General features: G+C 36.7%; 1 protein-coding gene across 1 annotated transcript in view; it reads right to left on the bottom strand.

Moving 5' to 3' along the window:
- Gpc6 (glypican 6) overlaps window positions 1-24267 on the bottom strand; it is a 981663-nt gene that overhangs the window by 493835 nt on the left and 463561 nt on the right. The window contains exon 3 of the mRNA XM_042682659.1: window positions 3475-3866. Within this exon, the coding sequence (XP_042538593.1) occupies window positions 3475-3866 (392 nt within the window). The remainder of the gene's footprint in view (window positions 1-3474; window positions 3867-24267) is intronic.

The following is a 24267-nucleotide window of genomic DNA, read 5'->3' as shown; positions in this document are numbered from 1 at the left end:
CATACGTAACATCTTATTCTTGCTACAAAAAGTACTTGGGATTGAAATATGGATACTGGGTCTAACCGGTGTCATCTTGGAAACTTCGTGGATGATGGAGACTTTCCAAAAACTTAAGAGGTGAATTCCCAAGCCAACCCCCAGGTGATTGGCAAGCTAGAATTCCTAGTGGCAGGGGCAGAGATTGGGACAATAGGTTCCTGAGCCTGCCTGACCAGTACCATGAACTTGCTAGACCCTTTGAACACTTGAGCTCACCAACCCTGCCTCCTGACTATGATCCTATTTAGGCCTCACCACTTCAGCTGCCCTTGAGCGATGCTCATCTCCTGAGTCTCCTCAGCTCACCATTGTTAGGTCTGCCTGGGAGAATAGCCTCCATCCCCCACCCTTAAGTGAGGGACAGCACTGTAGCCTTACCAGAAACCACCTGCCCCAAAGGAGTAATCACTTGTGACTGTCAATCACCTGACTGGAAGTCAGCAAAGAACCCCAGGCTCTGAGGTCACTTCCTCATCCTCTGAGGTCACTTCCTGAACCTCCCCAGTCACACCTCCTTTAGACAGTGAGAGGTTCCCCAGGCCTGAGGTTATTCCCTCACCAGCTGTGGTCACACCTCCTCCCTGCCTTTCCCCATATAATCTCTCCACCTCTGCAAACCTACATCTGGTGCTGGGAGGCAGTTTTTTTGTTTATCTGTCTCAATAAATTCTCTTCTGCCTGAACCACGTGTAGTCTCCTTTTGATGACTCTTACAACCATGGTACCCCCCTTCAACTCTCCATTACAGTTGACCTGGGTTTTTGAGGTTGTTTTTCAGCTCTTTCTTTATTCTACTACCCTCATGGCTCAGTTTCATAACACTATCAAGTGCATTGAAGGTTTTTCTGGGACATGTGTCTGCTTGAAGTTGCCAGCTCTCTAAGGAAGACTCCCCATCCAACTTCTCAAAATGTGGCTTCTCTGTATCTCCTGAGTGAATTCCCAATATGATAAAGTCAACATAATGTAAGTAGATTAACTTCTGGTTCACCTAGCTATAGACTATCTGGAACTTACTAGGTAAGAAAAGGTCTGGGTAAAATATTGAAATAATTGAATTTATATTTTTTTATGTTTACCTTCTTTTAATCCAATGTCTCTATTACCTTCCTTCCTTCTTCCCTCCTTCCTTTCTTTCCCTTGTTCCATCTATCTATCTATCTATCTATCTATCTATCTATCTATCTATCTATCTATCTATTACTTGTCTATCTTCAAAATGCAGAGCCCAGGTATGAAAACAAGATTCATGAGTTTAAGTGATTAAGACAACTCAGATTGACCAACATAACATGCATATAAAATGGTAGACATATAAGGCATATGACTCACAGATTGTATCCTATATCTAGAGGTGATGATTGGCAAATAAAAGAGAAAAGAATATGCTGCTGCCAACTACAACCCCATCATTTTGGGGAAAAATATTACAAGTAATACTCTACTGTATCACACAAGCTCAACCTTGAACCTGAAGAAATCTTTTTTAAATTTTTTTTTTTGGGTCCGGTCGTGGGGCCTGAACTCTGGGCCTGGGCGCTGTCTCTTGAGCTCTTCAGCTCAAGGCTAGCGCTCTACCACTTGAGCCACAACACCACTTCCAGCTTTTTTCTTTTTGCTTTTGTGGTGCTGAGGAATCGAACCCAGGGCCTCAGGCATGCAAGGCAAGCGCTCTACCACTGAACCACCTTCCCAGCCCCCTGAAGAAATCTTGTTGGAGTTTGGTAAACAAAGATCACAGAGTCAGCCAATCTATGAAGACCAAGGAGAAGCCATCTGTAGGCAGCTGTTAATGCCATCTCCCAAGACACAGGAGGAATGGTGAATGCCAGTGTTCCCTGCAGCTCTTAGACATTTCTAGAAAATGTATATTTCCTTTTCACTGGAACCTCTCAGGTCATGCTGTATGCACATAAGCAGAAACTACAGCATATGGTAGTCTATGCTTTAAATTCCTTCCTCCCTGCCGTTTCTAAAGAGCTATCTTCATGTTTTTTCTTTAACAAGAGCAAAAGCTTTAATCAGAAACTTGCGTGGCTTTCGGTTTATTAATTTATATGTATAGACAACTACAAAATATATCTGCTAAAGAAAATATAAAATATGTTTACTTTTTATACTTGTACAGACTACTCTCAAGTTATATTTCTATTGTCATTTCCCTGAACTACTTTGCTGTTAATTCACTTTTGAGGACCTAGTGTCTTTGGTATGTAAAACTAATGATATCCAATAAGGAAATTTATTAAACATCACATTATATGCCCTTACATCAATAAATTTCTTTCAAAAAGAATTTTTAAAGCCTTTTGAAAATAACCTTTCCATATGCTTAAAATTTTCAGGACCTGATCATTTTAAAAAGGATTACTATGAATTTTACAAATCATGCCATAGAGAAACATATTTTAGGGGGTTATGTCCATTACATGTCTTCTGGCCAGGATGTAAATAATAAGATGAAAGTTGAAAAAAAAAGAATTATAGCAAGGTTATGCCAATAGTTATGAAAAACACTGTAGCTCTTTTGCACGGTCCTATAATAAAAAAGTACTGTTTGGCAATAATCTTTGTACAAATATGACCTTCTTTAGGTGACCTGATACCAGATTCCTCTCATGTATTTTTTCTTTTTCTTTTTATAATAATCATGCTTTAGGTTTTTTTTGTAGGTCTGACTTCATAAATGGGTAGGCCTTTTTCATAAGAGCAGTTAAATGTCAAGTCAGAACTTAAACAAAGAATGATATCCTCCACATTGGAAATACTCAAGGTTTAATGGCAGCCTTGAGAACTATCCCCTGCATTAATGGTTTAGAGACATTATCCTCAAGGAAAGGCCCCATAGTGGATTAGTGATTTACCTTTTTCATAAGTCCACCACAATACATGACATAGAATTACAAGCACAATAGGGAACCCAAGGAATTGCCTTCCAGAATCTATGCTTTGGTTTCATCAGTCCTTCCTATTCCCGTTCTACGAGTATGGACAAAGGGTTCTTCTCCCACAATTAAGGAGCTTGGCGACTCTGACACAAGTGGTCAAGAAGAAAGACCAGCTGCTGTCCTCCTGAACAACATATTACTACTTGCAAGCGTTGATGCTCCAGAAGACTAGAACCCTTGAGCTGTGTATGACTATCTATCATCCTTAAAGCTTTAATCAAAAACTTCAAGTGATCATGTCTGCAAGCCAGGCTATTTTGACCCCATTCCTAATGAAAATTACCCTGCTGTGTTGCTGATAAATAACATTATTTCCTAAATAAAAACAAACACACACAGAGAAGAAAGAAAAAATAAAGGTAAAGAGTTGAGCTTGGACACTTGATTGGTAAGAAAGAATTTTTACCTTATCTTCTTTTAGACATTTGATTAAATCAGAATAAAAGAGGAAGAGGGATTCGAAAGTACACGGATGAACAATTACCTTGGAAACTCGGTTGGCAACTTCTCTTCCCACAGTCAGGCCCTGGACGAAGGTGCGGGCAGCAATGAAGGCGCGGGTGACCTGGATCTTCAGTTTCCGGGGCACATCCCCAAATGGCTTCAGCTGGTCTGTGTATTTGCTCACGCATTCCAAATAGTCCTCATTGAAGTGATACTGAGGGTTTATCAGCTGGAACATGCGTTCCAAGAGTCGGGCCCAGAAATCATTGAGCATCTCCTCCAAGTTCACATTGCCCCCAGTGTAGTATCTCTTCAGCTCCGTGAAAAGATCTTGGAACACTTCTGAATTCTGCATGTACAGCATTCCATAAGTCCGGACAAACATGTCATTTAGGGATTTCTCTGCATTCTCCAGCAACTCTCGGAAAAATTCTGGAGATAAAACAAGAAAGCAATTATACTAATAAAATCTGGAAAGCCCATGTTGTCTGCTTGTCTTAAACACAACCACTTTTAGTGGGTAGTTTCATTCATATATATATATATATATATATATCCATCCTGTATCTCCTGTGATGATTAAGTTATTGGTGGGTTGGTAGAAACATTTTAAATGACACTTGATGTACATCTGTGATCTACTATAGGAATCAGAAGAGCCAGTGATTTCTTCTTGAAAGAACACCCATTGAAATAATGAGTTTACCACATACATTTTTTTAAAATAGCTCAATTAATTTTCCATTTATTAAATTTTAGGAAGTCCTTTTGTTCAACAGAAACTTAAAGTAGGTGGCAAACCTAATGTGCAAAATGCCATCATTAACAGAGCAACAAATGCATCCTAATAAACACATTTACTCTAGATTATTTATACATTTGTTGTAAGATTAAATTTATCAAATTGTTTTATTTGGAATAGTCTAAATGGGATTTTTGTGCAAATGGAATATTTTTTATCTCTTTCTATTTCCCATATGTAGCAATTAAGAGTGTTCAGTCTCATAATGCAATTTAGTTCATGTAATGCTAAAGTTATAACAAACTTAATTAAGGTGGCCATAATGAATCAGAAAGCCATGAAATATCTTTGATAATCATTATGTGTGTATATACACAAACATTATCATTTAACAAAACTTGAACAAGATACTGGCAATTGCATTTCCTGCTTAAGAGACTCTGAAGGAAAAGTATAGACCAACAAAGGAACTCTTGTACCCAGGATACCACTTAGGCATCACTGAGATCATTCATAGAATAAAAATAAGACTGAAATTAAAGCTACTGAATACTGTCAGCCTTATTAGTGCTCACTCCATGGTTTCTAAAGAGGCACTTTATGTATGTAGGGTATACCTGAGCCAGGAAGACATTGAACACTTCTCATTGCACAGAGAGAACCTGTTAGAGCAAATCCAAGTTTTACATCCTTTGGAGAAAATTGGATAAGAAAAAGCTAAGGAAAAATGATACTTCTGAGTTTATCAATCTAAGTTTCCAACAACAGAGTGATTCTGCTTCACCTCTTCAAAGCTCCTTGTTATTCCCCGTGGCTACATCCTCCCTCAGAAATGTAGAGGCAAATCAAGTCCTGGACACTTCAAGGACTCCAAGTAAAAACTTGATAGAAAAAAGACTCTTCTCCTGGAGCACTGGGGTTCATACTAAAGCCACAGAAGGAGAAACATGATGAATTCCTCTAGTTGGGAATTCATGGAAGCTACTTGGGGTTTTCTCAGAAACTGGCTGAAGAAGCCTTTGATTTTTACACTTCAATTCTGATTAAGTCTGTCTTCACAACTCAATAGAATCTATACTGATGATAGTTATTTTATATTTATTTTCAACTAAGAACAAAACCTCTGCCAGTTTATGCTGTGATTAGGAAAGAATTCATTTACTTTATTTTTTCCTAAATGCAGAAATTCTGTTTGCCACAAAAGAAAACATGGTTTTAGGGATTATTTCAGAGTCATGCCTGGTAATCCCTGTGTAGTTCATTTCCAACAATGAAATATTTCTTAATTTTATGATTTCACAAATGCAAAATCAAGTTGCATATTACTAAACCTCTTCAATTGACAAAGACATGCAAGTGTTAACAACTCTGATTATAAGTACAAGTATCACATATATACTGTACCTCACAAACATGTATAACTATAACTCTCATGTTTAGTAGAAAATTCTAAAAATATGTTATAGAAATATTAATTACCCTGACTTGGCCATTATAGGCCACATACAGCCATCAAACTATCAGTGAGTACTCCATATATTTCCAAAAGTAACATAATAATAATATAACAAAAAGAAAACTAAACTCGGTAAAAATTCAGTGTGGAAAACCAGTGTTGAAATAATTACTTATATATGCTGTATATCAGTGCCATTTATGATTATATGAATTCATGGAATGTTAAAATATTTTCATGAACACTAGTTACCTAGATTGTCATAAACTGTAATGTGTATTAAATTATGAATATCAGCACCAAGGTATAAATACATCACAAGCTAAGCCTTTCAATGTTGAAATCCAGAAGGAAGACAGCTGAGCCTTTTTGATCCAGGAATACTGTGGAAGGTATAATAATTTTGAAAGAAGGAAGAAAAGAATGGAAAACTCACTCACTGAATTGAAAAACACTAATACAGTGAGACATAAAGAGTAGAAGCTAATACGAGCTCTGGACAATCTATTCATTTATCTTCTTTTTCAGGTCAACCATCTGTTGGACTGAGGAATTAAAGCATAATTTATTGAACACAGAGGAGTATCTTCTGCAATAAATAGTCAGTAATCAATAGTGTGGTCTAAGTTTGCAAAGAAAGCTAAAAGGAAAGGAGGGAGGGGGGGAGAGGGAGGCTAATGCACACAGGAGGAGATTCTTTCTTTGCTTTTCTTTCTTCTTCCTTTCTTCTCTCCATGTTGTGTGTGTGTGTGTGTGTGTGTGTGTGTGTATGATGAGAAAGAGAGAGAGAGAGAGAGAGAGAGAGAGAGAGAGAGAGAGAGAGAGAGAGAGAGAGAGAGAGAGAGAGAGAGAGAGCTATTCTTCAGGTCTTCATTGCTCCTCAAAGATATGAATAAATGTCTCTAGGAATGAAAATTTTGTTTTTCTATTAGTAAAGGCAAGTGTCCTAAGGCCTTTTCTTTCCAGACAAAGAAACTAATTTTACTCTCATAAGCCCCCCTTGAAGGTGAATGTCTTTAATCAGACTCCCACTTCCTGTATCCTATGGATTGTTTCCTTTGGCAGTACTAGGCTTTGAACTCAGGGCCTTTCATTGAGCCACAGACTTTGGTGACTCAAACAAGCCTTGGCTTGTTTTCCTATGTTTAGATTAGTTTGTATAGTTGAATATAGAGACACAGATTGGTAGGCAAATACAGTCATACTACTCAATATACATGTGTGAACTTGAATTAGGGCTTGAGATAAGAGGGAGAATGATGAAAGGGGTGACACTGATTAAGATGTGTTGTACTCATAAATTGACAATGAACTGAAATCTCCTTGTACAACTACTTAAAGAGAATAAAAATTAAGAACACGAAGTTACCAGATTTCTAAGAAAAAGGACATAGCTTGAGAAACACTTCATTTGGATGTGTGTAGTGGCGGAGTATAGTGACACACACCCATAATTCCAGCACTGAAAGGACAATTTTAAGTTTGAGGCCAGTCTGGGCTACATAGTAAGACACTGTCTCTGTAAAACCATTGTGAGAGGGAGGGAGAGAGAGAGAGAGAGAGAGAGATTTCATTAGATTCCAAGCTTCAATTTTTGTCTTAAGTGTGTATCATTTCAAAGGTTTGCTGTTAACTTAAGTGATCCTCAAAAGTCAAATTATTCCTTGCTCAAAATCATTACATTGTTTACAGATTCCATAGTCAAAGTTAATTTTTGATATTGAAAGATGCTAGTATGTCAGGCAATTATGAAACATGTGGTTTCCTAGAGTACATGGATCTTAAATTTTATGGAAGATAGGCATACAAACCATTGAGACAAAATTAATGTCCTCCAGAATTAAGAATATTCGTTCATAACTTCTACCTTGGGAAGGCTGGCTTTTGAAAAAGGTAAGATTGGATGAAAATTGTTTCACAGAAGACTAAACAAGATACAGACTTGGATAACAGTTATCTGATCCACTTTGCTAATGAAGTCTGATGACCAAAAACATCAGAGAGAAGAAAATTCAAGAGCAATCAAAAAGGAAAAAGCAGTATCAATATAACCCTTCTTTTATTCAGAGAGGGCAAAGCTCATAAGGAAGAAAGCCTTTAGTCAACAAAACTCATCTGTGAGAACAATTTGAGTGAAAGAAATGCTTTTTAGTTTTATTTCCCCAATCACAAAAAATACAACAAAGGTTGACGCTCAGATCTCAGTCATGCTTTCTAGGTGCATATAAAAAGAAATTTAAAAAATTGAAAAAAAAAAAAACTTTTCCCACCAGCATTAGCCTCTGGGAGGATTTTATTCAAAGAGAGAGGAGATCTAGAAGCAAGCATGTTTGCTGTAGGGCAGACTGCCTCACGTGGAAGAACAAACCACCACTGTTCCAAAAGAAAAGAAAAAGGAGGAGGAGGGGGAAGGAGGAGGAGGGGGGGGAGGAGGGGGGGGGAGGGGGGGGAGGAGGACCAGGAGGAGGAGGAGGAGGAGGAGAAGGAGGGGGAGGGGGAGGGGGAGGAGGAGGGGAGGGGGAGGGGGAGGAGGAGGAGGAGGACTGAAAATTCTGCTTCTTGTTTAGCAAGGCCTCTAAAGGAGCAAAAATGAACTCCTAGGAGTCAAGAGCTGCCCTGAGGATAGCTGAGGAAAGCATCAAGAGAAGGAACCAAATGAAAAAGGTTAAAATCAAGGGTGGAACTTAGTGCCAAAAGAAGCAAAGAGAAAAGACAAGCCAGGCAAGAGGCTCCCTAGGAACTGCAGGCTTTCTGACATCGCAAAAGCTTCTCCTATTTGAGCCAGCAATGTCTTGTGTAACACTACTGAGAATAAACACAGACATTGGATTGAACATTGGGTGGCATTGTTTTGCTATTCTCTGCTCATATTCTTGAGAACACTTACTTGCAGAACAAGACAGAAATAGTATTTGTTTATTATTTATCATGGGGGAAAGTAAATAAATAAAATGTTACTTGGATATAAAAAATGGGTTTGAAACAAGAAATGGGTTGATTTAAAGTATCACTAAAGATAAGAACTGAGACCGTGTCTGTTCTCAAACAAAGCATCGTACCCTGTGCTATCGTACACACTGGCATCTTTCAGATAGGAGTTCATCTAGTGTGCAGATGAAGACATCTAGGCCTTAAATGTTACATCAATTGCTCTAGATCATACAACCAGCAGGCAATCCACAGCACCAAAGCTATTACACACAAAAATGATCTCTACGATAGGACAAAAGAGCACAGTGGCTTTATAGTTTATCCCAAGCCAAATTTTCATACTGTGGTATGAATAATTAATGGGAAGTATTCTAAACTTCTAAGAGAGAGTGGATAAAACTCAATTTAAATATAAATTCAAAATGATTTTCAAGTCATATATCAATTATTTATATACATTATTTTAATGTGTGATTCTTTTTCTTTTCCCACTAATTAGGCGATATAGGTAATTGACTGGAGTGCATACTGAAATCCAAGCCTGGTGATTTAAGGGCTCTCATCTAGTAGAAGAAGGGCTATCATCTAGTAGAAGAAAAGGAACCACAGAAGGTTGGATTTTAGGTAATGCATGAAAGTAGGACTAACACATAAAAGAATGCTAAAAATACCTGAAAAATTATGTCCCCCATTTATTGTGACAGATCATCAACAACCAAACATCTCCAGCTTCATACATTCATTCTAGACAGCTATATATAATTCCTATTTTCATCCTTTACTTTTACCGTGCTTAACTAAAAATTTTAAATACTTTACTACTATAACTCTACACTAAATATTCATTAAGGAAATATGAGTATCATGATAATGATGGAAACCTAATATTTGGATAGTAGTACCTAGTTCCACTGGAGGGAATTCATAAGAATAGGGCCTGGGTTCTGTTCAGAAATCTCAATGGAAAGAAAGATAAAAGGAAGGGCATGTGGTAATCCAATGCAGAAAGTCTATATGGTTCTATTTCCAAAGTGAGATTCTAGCAGAGGATGTTCTTTATAGTTCACTATTGCGATTACCAGTTATAATAATCAAAGAGAGTACAACCCGCATGCGTGCACACACACACACACACACACACACACACACACACACACACACACACACACACAATGCCATAGATGAGGTACTTTGGACCTATGACATTGGTATTCTAAAGTTGTTCTAACCTGGACTTATACTGGACCTCTTCGGGAAGACAATATGTGCCTGAACTTAGACATCAGAGACCTCTCAGAAGCTCAGTCCCCAGGACTGTCCATCAACTTACTGAAAATACAGCTAGAAGAATCTGCTTGCCCTTCTCCCTCCATAATTTCCCCACAGAGCCCTCCTCCCTCAACTACTGATGAATGGTGAAAATGACTTAAAAACAAGTGATCTGGAAAATACTACAGTAGTTACAAGTGGAGGGTGAATGATGAAGATTTGCTACATATTTCAATGTTTGATTTGGACAGAAGAACCTGTAGCAGTAGAGAAGAATATGCAATAGAGACCTTACATGATACATACTATCATAAAATATTTAATATTTTTATGGAAAAAACTTTGCTAGTTTAAAGGTTCCTAATCCTTAGTGAGATGTTCGACGGGAAGTAAACTCAACAAAACATCTAATGCCATTAATTTCTTATAGTCAGGAAGACAGTTTAATTATCAGTCTGGAACTCTCACATAAGTAGTAGAATAAAAGTTGCTTTTAATCGTCGATGTTTTAACCTAGTCTGGCAGGCCATTATCTCTACATTTTCCTCTGAAAGTAACAGAAATCCAGAAGTAAATTCTTAAACCACTTAATGACTTAAAGTACCAAGGTGATTTTAGTGATTTTTAAAGTAAGAATCTCTAAAGATTTCTCTAGTTGCCTAATGATTCTCTGGAGATTTTTGTAAGGAGAAAGCCCTATACTAACCTTGGCACATAAAATACTATGTAAATGAAATAGAAAAAATACTCTATTCTGATGCTTTCATATTTAGAACAGTCTCCTGTGTGTGTGTGTGTGTGTGTGTGTGTGTTACTGAGTATTGAACCCAGGGCATCACAAATGCTAGGCATGCCCTCTTCCATTGAGCCCATCTCCAATACAATTTCATTTTGTAAACATTTTCTTCATAATGATAAATGAAAATGTATTTTTTTGGGGGGGGTCCAGTCTTGGGGCCTGAACTCTGGGCCTGGGCGCTGTCCCTCAGCTCTTCAGCTCAAGGCTAGCGCTCTACCACTTGAGCCACAACACCACTTCCAGCTTTTTTCTTTTTGCTTATGTGGTGCTGAGGAATCGAACCCAGGGCCTCAGGCATGCAAGGCAAGCGCTCTACCACTGAGCCACCTTCCCAGCCCATGAAAATGTATTTAATTGTTTTGTTTTGTGCTCATATAACCGCTTGAACTCAGGGCCAGGGAGCTGTACCTTAGGGTTTTTACTCAAGCCTAAGACTCTACCACTTGAGCCACAACTCCATTTCTAGCTTTTTGGTAGTTAATTGGAGAGAAGAGAATCATGGATTTTTCTGCCCAAGCTGGCTTCAAATTGCTATCCTTGGGTATCAACCTTCCAACTAGCTAGGATTTCAAGTGTGAGTCACTGGCACAGTGCAAAAATAGAAATTCAATTTATTTCTAAATTTAATTAACATCTCAGAAAACCTACCAAAACAGAAAACCTACCAAAACCTACCAAAACCCTACAATAAAACAGAAGTTGCACTACAAATCAAGGGTTAATATCAAAATTATGTTCAAACAAAGCTGTTAAAATACTATTGCATGCAACTTCAAAATTGCTCATTATTTTAATCCAAAGGTTGGTTGGCTTTGTATTATCTTAATTGCTATGTGTGTAAGGATCGCTTATAAATGAAATGTAAATAGGTGGAATCCTAATAGTTGTGAAGGAATAAAATCATTCAGTAAATCAGAAAGTCAAGGGTATGATAATGCATTTTACTAATGATAAAATAATTCATTTGATTCATCAAGTGAAGTAATTAATGCTTTAAGAATAATTGAATAATGCATGCATAATGCATTACTCTGGTCAATCGGACATCACCATTTTGTATTTGTCCAATCTATCTAATCTAATCAACTAGATTTTTCATGAGGAAAAATTTTAGTGATAAGTCATCAGTTTACCAACACAAATGTTCATTAAAAATAATCAATACCTTGCACCAAAGTCCTTCAATTTAATACCATTAAAGTCAAGTCAGTGGACGAAATTAACTGGAAGGAGTATTTTGTTATTGTTGTTGTAGTTGTTGTTGCTGTAGTTGTTGTTTGTTTGTTTTTTCCAGAATCTGGTATGGAATTCAACAGCAGAAAGTGGACTATGCAATGACTCGACCGAGGGAGATTGGTAGCAATGGTATAGACATTGCCAACTTGAATTCTGATTTCTCATAATGAAACTATTTTAATACTTAAGTGGATCTTTTACACAGTAGACGAGTAAATTCTTTATTTTTTGGCAAGTTCTTTCTTCCAAAAATCACTTTTAAAGTAAGAAGGACCAACTAATGGTCTTTATGGTGGAATAGATAAACTACTAATTCCCACATTCATGAAGTAAGTTTGACGTTTTCTGAGGGTTTCTCCCAGAAACCACTAACTGTTCTGAGCCTGCCAACTTACTTTGTATCTTACCCTAAGCACTACACAGGAAATTAAGAGCTCATGTATATTTGCAGACCACGTGACTGTTGAGGCACAGTCTTCTGGCCTACTGACAATAGCTTTAGGCCTTCCTTCCCCCCAGCCTTCTTCCATGTTCCACTCAAAGATGACTTTAACCACAGCATTGTGTTCCTACTTAACCCTTATGTACCTAAAGTGCAGACCTAAATTGAAGCCAACTTAAAATTATTACCTACCATGTTTTTTCTCCACTGATAGAAGCAAATACACTTCCCAATTAGGATAATAATAAATACATTCTAAACAAGAAGACAGTAAAAATTAAATAATTGCACTTATAATTGTGTTCCCATATCCAGTTTTTTTTTTTTTTTTTGGCCGATTATCATCTCTTATCTGTGCAATCACTTTGTAAGAAGAGAAAGACCCACCAACATGTTTGCATGCATGACCTGAGGGGCGAAGGCTAGTTTATAGGTCAAAGCTGGGGAAATAAGTGTGTGTAGGTGCCAAAGGGAGAGAGGAGGAACAGAAAAAATGAAATTTATTTCTTTTTCTTTCTTCATCTGAGTTTTAAAGTATGCTGTCCCTGCCTAAGCCAGGTGTAGTGGCATATACATATAATCTCAGCACTTAGGAACCTGAGGTTAGAGGACTGTGAGATTGATACTAGCATGAGTTAGAATAGTCAGTCTCTCTCTCTCTCTCTCTCTCTCTCTCTCTCAAAAAAGAAAGAAAAATAAGTCTGATTGACCCCTAAATTGCTTTTCAGTAATTCAGTACATCTTAGAATGCTATCCAAGTATGAACAGAGTAGCAAGTGTCCTAGATGATCAGATGTACAGCTATGATTTAGAATTGTAGCAACTCTCCTTTGCTCTCTAGCACTTTCATTTTAGTCCATGTCTATTGCTGGTTACTAGGGAGAGAAAGAAGAGAAGGGCTACACTGTAAATGTATTATGGTAGCCTAATGGTCTTTTTGGCCTTTCCTCCCTCTCTCCCTTCCACTTTATTCCTCCATTTCTTCCTACTCTGGTTCTTACTTCTCCCCCCTCCCTCCCACCTCTCCTCTTGGTACTCCTTTTCCAGAGGGTCACATTGATTAACAGTATCTCCTTTTTCTTCGCCAACACCAACCATTGTGTCCCAAGTCACTGTTTGTCTTCATTGATTAGAGGACAACAGACTTATCCCACGCTCAGAAAGGAAGAAAAAGGTAGCATGGGAAAAGGAATGAGGAGGACCTAATGACCCAGCTAATTAATGCCCAAATGTGAAGAAATGCCTGCCAGAGCATAACCGCGCAGCCAGGTAGCACATAAAACAACAGAACTAAAGACACAGGGGTATTCTGAGCTGTCCAAGTGTAGCTCTATGTGAAAACTTTCATCTAAATATTATGTCTTCATTTTAAGCTAAAATTATAAGCTAGATCCTTCTGTTCTATCAAACACTGGCACTGCTGAAAACACGTGACAACTTGACTTTGCTCAACAGATGTCTAAATGAGAGTAATCTTGAACAGAAAGCTGTTAGAATTTTCAAAAAATAAATGTAACAGGATGACTTCTTATCTTCTTCATTTCTCCTTCAGTTTTAAGTTCATTCAACTACCTATAGTTTTTTCTAAAAAAACTTTCATACTAATTACTAAAATCTAGTTACTAGAAAATAATATTGCTGGTTACTCATGCCTTATGTCTACAATCTAGCTACTCAGGAGACTAAGATCTGAATATCGGAGTTTAAAGCCCAGCCAGGCAGACAAATCCAAGGTACTCTTATCTCCAATTAACAAGACAAACCAGGAGGTGTATCTCAAGCAGTAGAGTAGCAGATTTAGGTAGAAAAAGCCAAGGAAGAGTACAAGGCTCCTCTCAATACCAGTACCAAAAAAAAAAAAAAAAGGAAGAAAATAAATAGTGACATGCAGGTGTGCACAATGCTTTAGCAGAACAGAACACAGTAGGAAGAGTTCAATCACAAACACAAGTTCAGAATTGTCTTCAACTTCTTATTATTTCTACAAGCTAGCAGGTGTAAAAGCAATTTTACAATCCTTCCAGAAGTGTATATTCACATTGCAAAACATGTGGTGTTCATAATTACTTAAAAATAATATTTTACAAAGCTAATAGTTATTAATCACAGACTACGAATCAGCACCAAGTTTAAGGACTTTTCATGAATTATGTAATGTAATCTTGTGAAGAATCCTCTGAGGTAGTTGTTGTTATCTTCACACATTGGATTTGGGGAACAGGGACACAAGTTTAAGTTAATTCCCAAGGTATATAACTAAGAGATAGTGGAGCTACAGTTGCACTGCAGGCAGTACACCTTCAGGGTTTAAGCCTAAAGAGACAGCCCCAGATTCTGTGAGAAGTGAAGCTAATGTAGTTTACTGGCCCCTCTTTAATAAATAAACACAATATAAAAGATCCCTTGGAAAGGGCCTGTAAAGTGAAGGACTGAAAAGCATTTGCTTTACCAGTTCACAAAAAAATATTCAAGAAAAGAGCTGGGAAGGTGGATCACACCTGTAATCTTAGCTACTCAGAAGGTTGAGATAAGAGGATTGCTGTTCAAAGCCAGCTGGACAAGAAAGTCCATGAGACTCTTACCTCCAACTAACCACCAGAAAAACTGAAGTGGCACTGTGGTAGAGCACTAGCTTTGATCCAAAGAGATCAATGACAGCACCCAGGCTACAAGTTCAAGCCCCCTGACTGCCCCCACCCCCCAAAAAAAGAAAAAGGGGAAAAAAAGGAAAGAGTTGAAATTGTCATTATAGGCATGATGTCTGTCTATAATTGTAGCTACTCAATAGGCTAAGATCAGAAGGATTAGGATTGGAGGTATGCCTAGGCAAAAGGTTCATATTACATTATCTCAACTAACAGTTGGGTGTGGTAGCATGCATCTATCAACCAAACCACATAGGGTGAGTAAATAGGAGACTTGTAGCCAAATCTGGACAGAGGGGTGGGGGGGGGGGGGGGAGGCAAAAATTAAAGGGATGATAGGGGAAAATCAAAGGAGGAGGCAACAATGCTTGATATGAAATGTACTCATTATCTACTCATGCAATTCCTCTGTACAGTATTTTTACAATAAAAAACCAATTTAAAAAAAATTAAAGCACTATCCAAAAAGTAACAAAAATCCAAAAGGCATTAAAGGTGTGACCTAAGTCATAGACTACCTGTCTAGCAAATACAAAGTCCTAAGTAAATCCAAAACTCCAGTACTGTGTTTTTCCTTAAGTGCTAAGATAGAAATAATAGATGTTAGAACTTATACAGTATAATTCCAATTTTGTACAGAATTTGTAGATGCACATGTCAGAAAAAAATGAAAAGAAAATATCCACTATCCGTTCACAATATGTTGAAGGTGATAATTACTTTATTTTCTTTTCTGTATATTGTTTAGGTTTTCCCAATGTTTACAATGACTATAAATTGAGCAGTTAGAATATTATAACTTAGAGACTTAAAATACTGTATGAAAACATTTTGTTTAATAAGTCTACAATATGAAGGCCAAGATTTAAGACCTTTGCTCTACCATCACAACCACTCCCAATAATAAAAGGCATGAAGAATAAAGCAAATAAACTGAAAAAAAATTCAAAATCATGCAGTATATTAACAAGTAAGTGAAGAACAGAATGTGGGTCTCTTTAAACCTAAAAGATTCAAGTTGAAGACGGGGCACCTGTGGCTCACACCTATAATCCTAGCTGAGGAAGCTGAGATCTGAGGATTGAGGTTCAAAGCCAGCCCGGGCAGGAAAGTCCATGCCACTCTTATCTCCAATAAACCACCAGAAAAAGTAGAAGTGGAGCTGTAGCTCAAGTGGTAGAGCGCTTACCTTGAGCTGAAGAGCTGAGGGACAGCACTCAGGCCCAAAGTTTAAGCCCCATGACCGAGAAAAAAATAAAATAAAAAAGATTCAAGTTGATCAGTAAAAGGGACTCCTCTAATAAACCAAAGAAGTAGTGTTCTCTAAAATGTAACATACAGCTAAAATGGTCTCCGTGAGGTTAGATAATAATTTATCAATAAAAAAAATAATTACACTCTCATTGCTTGAATGAATGCTTTAAATGTATTAAATGTATTTAAAATGTATTCGTGGATAATTTCTATTTAGTTCTATACAAGAAGGGATTTCTAGTATTTAAAATTCTACAGTGTGGAAGATAGGAATTCTACTTTCCTTATGTTAAAAACCAAGTTAAATGCTAGCTATGCGTCATCTATTTCCATAGAGTGGCACATTGTTAGTTGGTAGACAGCTTGCAAATTATTGATATTTCCATTTCTGAATTACGTTGATTGTGCCTAACAATTGCAGAGCAGGAGACACAAAAGCAGTCTTTGTTTTTCCTTTGGTTTGGTTTTAAGTTTCCTGACCCAGGGAAGGTAGCTTGCCTGTGTGGTACATGTGACTCCCTATCCATTTCTCTCCTCTCCTTTTGAACTGCTGATGGTAATCAATCTCCTCTTCCAGCTCAGACTGCTGCACCCAGTTATCATCAAGAACAGACATCAACTGGGGCTTGAATCTTGCTCTGATGGATAGAATACTAACCTTTCACAAGATTAGAGACACAAGGTGCGCCGGAGATAATAAAATTCAAATAGGTTTATTTCAAAGGGCAACCCAATCTCGATTTTGTTCATGGGTCACTTGACAGATCATTTGCCAAAGCAGTTTTTGTGTCTCTCCACGCCACACTTTCTGGTTCCAAGTGCCAAAGATGTCAAATTGAATGGTTCCCCAAACCCTGAAAGACTTCCATTCCAAAGTAGAAACAGGAAAAGTTAGGAATAACAATGTGTACATGTGACAAAAACTACTGGATAATGGTTCTAATTATGTGTCACTTAGAATATAATCAAAAGGTAATTTGAGGTTGACTAGGTTGAAAATACCCAGAAATTTCATATAAAAACAGGCATTATGATCCTTAAATATATACTTCATGAGTATTAAGAAAATTTCCATTCAAATATGCTTATGGGAAATAAAATTTACAAGTTTAAGCAAAAGCTTAAAAAATATCAGATGTATATTCGTGTAACATTTCCTAGAAATATGTCAGATATTACTGACATAAGTCAAGATCAATATTATAGTAAAGTAAAATAATAGGATGTAAAGGTATTTCTCCAAGAACACTGAGAAGTCTTTGACAAAAGATGTCTTGCGTATTCTTTGTTGTTATTCAAAACTTGTTCTCTGTACCAGAGCATGTTGGCACATGACTATAATACCAACTACTCAGGACTTGGAGACAGAGGATCATGAGTTTGAGGTTAGATGAGACAAAATTAATACAACACTTTCTCAAAAGCAAAGTAACTATGGAACGGCAGGGGATGGTAATACTGCTCAAGTAGAAGAGTGCTTGCCTTGTGAGCCCGAGGTCCTGGGTACACTATTTCATTTATTAACTAATTCAGCTTCCACTATATACAAGCCTGTATATATTGATTAATACAAAAATGGGTTAATAAAAGCAAAATGAGTTTTCTGTTAAAATATTAATAAAATGTTACTTATATATGATATCATTCAATAAAATAACATGGCAGAGAAATTAAATTTAAATAATGCTAATAACTACTGGGCTATGTACTACTGGGTATGATATTAATTGCACCTATGTTTATTATCACCTGTGAAGTTAATTTTAATTTTTAAGTGTGACATTCTTGTAATGTTACCCTCATGTTTTAAAACAGGTTTTACATTTGATAAGTTATAATATATTCTTCATGAAGTGTATATGTATATAAAATACATACATAAATTTGAAAAAAAAGTTATTTAAAGGTGAATTCACTAGAAAGGAAGGTTAGTACTCTACTACTTGAGCCACAGCACCACTTCTGGCTTTTTTTCTTTATGTGATACTGAGCAATTAAACCCAGGGCTTCATACATGCTAGGCAAGGCGCTCTACCACTGAGCCACATTCTCAGTCCCTCTTTGATATTTTTAAAGTTTCAATTACTCAGCAGTCCATATCCAGTTATTTTATATCACCTTTCTATATTGTTACTTTGGATTTCAATCATTTTGTTAGAATTCTGTCCACGATGCTCTAACAGCATTGACTTTGCTTCCAGTGTATATGAACACACTTCACTTTCTCTTGCAAAACCATTTGTTAGAGAGGGAGAGAGGGAGAGAAAATTCAGATTCACAATCAAACTTGTGGGAAACTTTTAAATAGGTACAAACTCATCATCCCATTACTTGCTGACAAACCCCAAGAACATTTCTACTATCAGTTCAATATCTACCTGATTCTTATTCCACTAACATCACCTTTGGCAAGCTTGTCAATGACTATTCCATGTGAAGAGGCTTTGATAATTGTGCAAAGGTCAAAGCGGGCTCTAATCACAGGATCTTCCAGTCTATGGGACCAATCACTCTGTCAAAGAGGGAAATTAGTTTTGTTTGGCATGACCTGTTTCTGTGCAATCCAATGTTACCTGTTGTTTGTTACACTCCAGGTGCTTGCAAATTGATTACAGAATAAATTACACCTGATTCTCTCCAAGAATGGACCTTAACCTTACAAGTAATTAATTCCCAGTTATTTACTTCATTTTGCTTCCACACAATCATCTACAGTGACTGTCCTTTCTCTAGTTCCCTGGATCAGTGCCTATCTGCCATAAATCTGAAAATTCACTTAAATGAATACAAGGCAATTTGATGTTGCATTTGATTTGGCATTAAATGCTACACCCTTGGGGACCTGAAAGTCAAATACATAAATCTTCACACTGAGAAAAGAAGAGACAATTCTCCTACATCAGTCTGAGTATGGCTACATAGCCAAGTTCACGTGAAATGCTAAACACATTAGTTATTTACACTCTTCTTATAAAAATGTAAGAGAAAAATGAGTATATAAATGCATATTTTATTTTAGATACATAAAATATATTTTATTTTACACACATACACACACACACATAAAAGTCCTGTCTTTTGTTTTACATTCTGCTATAGAACTTTTCATATCCAAGCATCAGCTAATATGTCTTACAAGAGCGAAATATTCCATAATAACTGAATATTGCACACTTCACTTTGGACTTTGGGTGGGTTTTTTAAATTTTCTTTTAATGCAAAAGTTTGAGTCTGAGTTGTCTAATGAACTTAATGAATCTACTCTTTGCTGAACAAATGTTTAATATTTGGAAATGAGTTTTATAATCAACAAACTTTTTTATTATCTGTGATATATTATATAGACACTGGTTTAGAGAGAGAGAGGGAACAATCTAAATGGCCCATTTAACTTCATAACTACCATATTGTCTGAGTCACCCATCTGCTTCCCTATTAAGACAGAATTAAAAACAAAATTATAATTCCTTAAACTATTTTCTTTAAGGGGATGATCAATGTCTTACATGGAATTTTTTTTTTTTTTTTGGATAAACACAGCTTACCGAAGAGGGTACAATAAGGAAGTAGACAGAAAATCCTTAAATGTCCAGTACAGCTGAAGTCTGTCATCTTAGCTGTGACATTCAATTCCTGTGTATTTAATCTAACTCTGAGTCTAGGATATAACAATTTCATTGATCATGACATTGCAAACACTTTTATTAGTATTAGAAGTTTTTATCCAAGGAAGTACACAGAAAGAATGCAAAAGTCACTTCTTTCTGTTAGACCAGTGGTTATCAAAGTGAGTTCCCAGGACCAGTAATGACGGTATCACGTGCAAACTCAAGCTCCATTCCAGTCCTACAGGATCAGTAACTCCAGAGAGAACAACACTCATCCTATTTTATTATCTTTCCAAATGAATCCAATTCTTACACAAGTTGAAATATCACTATATTGAAGCCCTAATTTTACTTGTCCAACTATAAATATAGGTAATTTCAATATCTAATTCATATTCTATCAAGTCACCCTGATAGAACTATGTCTTAAAAATCTGTGCTTCGTTTCTGAATGCTATCTACAGATCTTTAAGTCTTTCAACTTCCCCATCCCCAAGAGATCCTTCCTTAAACCTCACCTTTCTGTGATCTCATTTTCATTCATTAGGAGTAAACACCTGTAACATCACGAGCTACTTACATCCTAATAGTTCCTGGTACCTCTAAATTGCTTGTCATTATACCAGAAATGACAGAAGTGAGACGGGAGAGAGAGCAATGTGGTAAGAGGAGAAGAGCCCATTTCCAATGTTTAATTGCTATACAATGCAAAGAGCAGATTAAAACAATAAATCAAAAGTTTGCAAGAAAAAAAGTGAGGCCCCCAGTCAGTTTTATAGTTTCACTTGAGCTGCAAAGATATTATTATACACTCATTTACAAAACAATGAGCTCTTACTGTTTATGAAAGTTTAATCTCTGGGTTTATTGCCTTAATATATTTCACATTGGTAAGGTTTACTTTTAAATGAAATTTCTTGACTGTCTTATGTGGATGTTATTTTATACTGAGAATACAGACAGAATGAGTGTAACATCATAATTGTATTCATCTACGAAGCAATTAGAGTCAGCGTAATTGCTTCTAGTTCTTGCATATCTGCATACAAAGTAATAGAATTAATATTTTATCATTTGGCAGTGCCCCTTGTTAGCTAAGAATTCTAACACTGTATATCCTGTATATCTTCTTTGTGTGTCAACAGGAATTTAAGCAGAACCTATATTAATATTTACCTAAATCAAAAACTATGCCAAGTGAAAAAATTCCATGGGCTAAGATGGCATCCTTGCTCAGTGTATACACCAATGGATACACAATATGACAGAGGCCCTTCACCATGCTTTCCAAATGGAGTGGACTAATGACAGCCCAGGAAAAGCAAAGGACCCCTTCTCAGTCTCGAGAGATGTCTCAGGTGACTTCAAAGTTGCCACTGTAAGTGTGAATTACTTGGTATTCTAAAAGACTGCTTCTGATTCAAAATATGTGGCTGCTCTGATATCAAAACTCCTATAGCAAACACTTTGACAATTTACTACACGAAGAAAATAGATAGAGGAAAGGAAGAGCAGGATGACCTACAAGAATAACTGGCGAATGAGTGGCAAGAATGAAATCCTGAGCCAGAATCCACAGGGCTAAGAAGGGCTAAATGAGGACTTATAGCCTCATTTATTTTCTAAGAAGCTTAGGCTGGAGGGAAAGAAAGAAGCCATAAATGACATGACACTTGGTTGAATAAAAGGGGAACAAATGAGGGAATTAAGATGAAACTAGCGGCTCAAATACTAGACTAAATTTAATTGGCAGATAAGCTGTTTTTCAATATTAAGCTATTAGAAAAGATGATGGAAATTAGCAATTCTGCTTTCTTTCCAATAGATGCAAAGAAATATCATTCATAGAGAAATTTAGTGGAGAATTACAAATAGTAAAAATGTATGTATGAATTACATGTATTATGCATGCTATATACTTACCCATGCACTGCAGAGCTACTATAAAAATGTATCCAATCCTAGCCTAAAAATGAAACTTCTGTGAAATTTGGACTACATTATAAAAATGTAACCATTTTTCAAAATGTATATCATTCCCTCATATTGTTTTCCATATATTCATTAAAATTCTTAGTTCTGTATTCTCCCTCTCTCATTATTAAATGAACTTAACAGGAGACTGGTTAAATATGGAAAGCCCCAGGAGAGAAATGTGTGTAACCTATACAAATCACATCTGATACAGAGTGGCACATGCTTACGTACCTTAGCAGTGTTAAATACTTTATTTTTTGACACATTGAAGAAAATAGTTTAACCAGGTACTGATGGCTCACAACTGTAATCCTAACTACTTAGGAGGCTGAGATCTGAGGATCATGAGTCAAAGCCAGTCCAGACAGGAAAGTCCATGAGATTCTTATGTCCAATAAGCCAGCAAAATGTCCAAAGTAGAATTGTGGCTTAAGTGGTAGAGTATCAGACTTGAGTGAAATAAACAAGGAAGAGCTCGAGGTAATGAGATCAAGCCTCAGAAATGGACAAAAAGGAAGAAAGAGGGAAAGAAAGAAAAAGGAAAGGAAGGAAGGAAGGAAGGAGGGAAGGGAGGGAGGGAGGGAGAGAGGGAGGGAGGGAGGGAGGGAGGGAGAAAGAGAGAAAGAGGAAAGAGAAAGAGAGGAAAGAGAAAGAAAGAAGGAAAGAAAGAAGAAAAGAAAGAAAGAAAGAAAGAAAGAAAGAAAGAAAGAAAGAAAGAAAGAAAGAAAGAAAGAAAGAAAGAAAGAAAGAAAAAAGAAAGAAAGAAAGAAAGAAAGAAAGAAAGAAAGAAAGAAAGAAAGAAAGAAAGAAAGAAAGAAAGAAAGAAAGAAAGAGAGAAAGAAAATTAAGTTTTAGATTAGAATTGGTCAGAAAATGTTTCTTCTACTCTTGGTAAAATCAGAGTGATGTTGAGTATGATACCCCCATTCCTCTCATGGCTATTATTTCAAATTATTTGAAACCTGAATAGCCTTTAGTCTATATTTGCTATGCTGATTCTTTCCTGGCTTTAGTTTTTCTGTAACAAAATGTTATGTGTTCCTAACTTTTGTTGCCTGCAGAATAATTACAAATACTTCCCATGCCAAAGGATCAAATAAGCAGGTCACAACTTCCATTAAAGGCTCATAAAACTTTTTCACAAACTTCTAGTATATGAATCCATCCCTATAGCAGGGCTATTGAACAAGAGGAAAAGAAAAGACTCTTTTTATTTTTTTCTAGTTCACTGAGTCTCATCGAGTTTAAGTGATGTGCCAGCACCATGCAGCTATTAAATGGAAAAGCCTGAACGGGACTGGCATTCAGACATGGTCCAGAGCACAGCAGAAAACTAGGATAATTGTTGATGGAGCACCCATGGTTGCCAGTGATTGATTTGACAAGGGCAACGAGTTGATAGGGTCTGTGTTCATCTAACCCTATGGATAGAGTTTTGAGAGATAAATTCTGCTATTCATGGAGGTAGGAATACTGGGAGCGGCTGTCTTGGAATGCAAAAAAAAAAAAAAATAGTTGATGTTGGACAGTAATCCAAGTAGGAAAATTAAGTGATGCCATGTGGCTTTTATTTAGACAAAGAATGTGGAATTAGGATATTAAGCCTGGTCCTGGGGCACCTTCGGATTTGGAACTAACTGAAAGGTGAAAGTAAGAAAAACAAGTTTAGATCTTAATGAGGCTATAAAAAATAATATTCTGATTGAATTGCTTCCAAACATTGAATTGTATGCTTAAAATGGGTGAAATATATGGCAATTATGCAGTAATAAAGCACTTTTTAAAATTAGTAAGGCACACACACACACACACACACACACAAGGAACATATCCATGTTACAGCTAGGGTTTTGGTATATTCTGAGTGTTTCATAACAAATGAATACAAATTTCATAGAGCGATTCAATCAGACAAAAAGAACCTGAAGCTCTGTACATATGTAATAATGGCCACTATTCCTCATGTCTCTGTAATAATTCTTAATCATCAAGGTATGGAAACATTTGAATTGTACCATTTTTCTAGAAAAGGAGACAATCACACCTTTTAGAGATCTGTTAGGTGAAGCATAAGTTTAGGCAATTAGTGGAGCTTCACATGAAAATCTCATCTTTTTCTTTCTTGTTCACCTTGGTGAGACAGCCAGAAATGACTCAAAACATTGGCTGTAACACGCCTCTATCATCATGAGTGTCTACCAAGGCAATTTACAATTTTTTCCTTTTTTTATAGTATCGCAAATATGCCAAAATGCACCGTTTTCCAGTATACAGTTCAATGTTCTTAATATATTCATCTACTCTTGGCCACTCTAGAATGTATAACCAATACCACAGTCAATATTGGAACATTTCCATCACCCCAGAAACTAACCTCCCATCCAAGAAACAATCTCTGGTCTCCCAACCTTTCCTCCAACTCCACCCTCAGCTGAAGGAAACAACTAGTCTATTTTTTGCCTTTGTAGATTTAT

Source organism: Dipodomys spectabilis, unplaced genomic scaffold (genome assembly GCF_019054845.1).
Source record: "Dipodomys spectabilis isolate Male_0828 unplaced genomic scaffold, ASM1905484v1 ptg000075l, whole genome shotgun sequence".
Lineage (NCBI taxonomy): Eukaryota > Metazoa > Chordata > Mammalia > Rodentia > Heteromyidae > Dipodomys > Dipodomys spectabilis.
The sequence above is the reverse complement of the archived record's forward strand: the minus strand, read 5'-3'. Positions and strand labels throughout refer to the sequence as shown.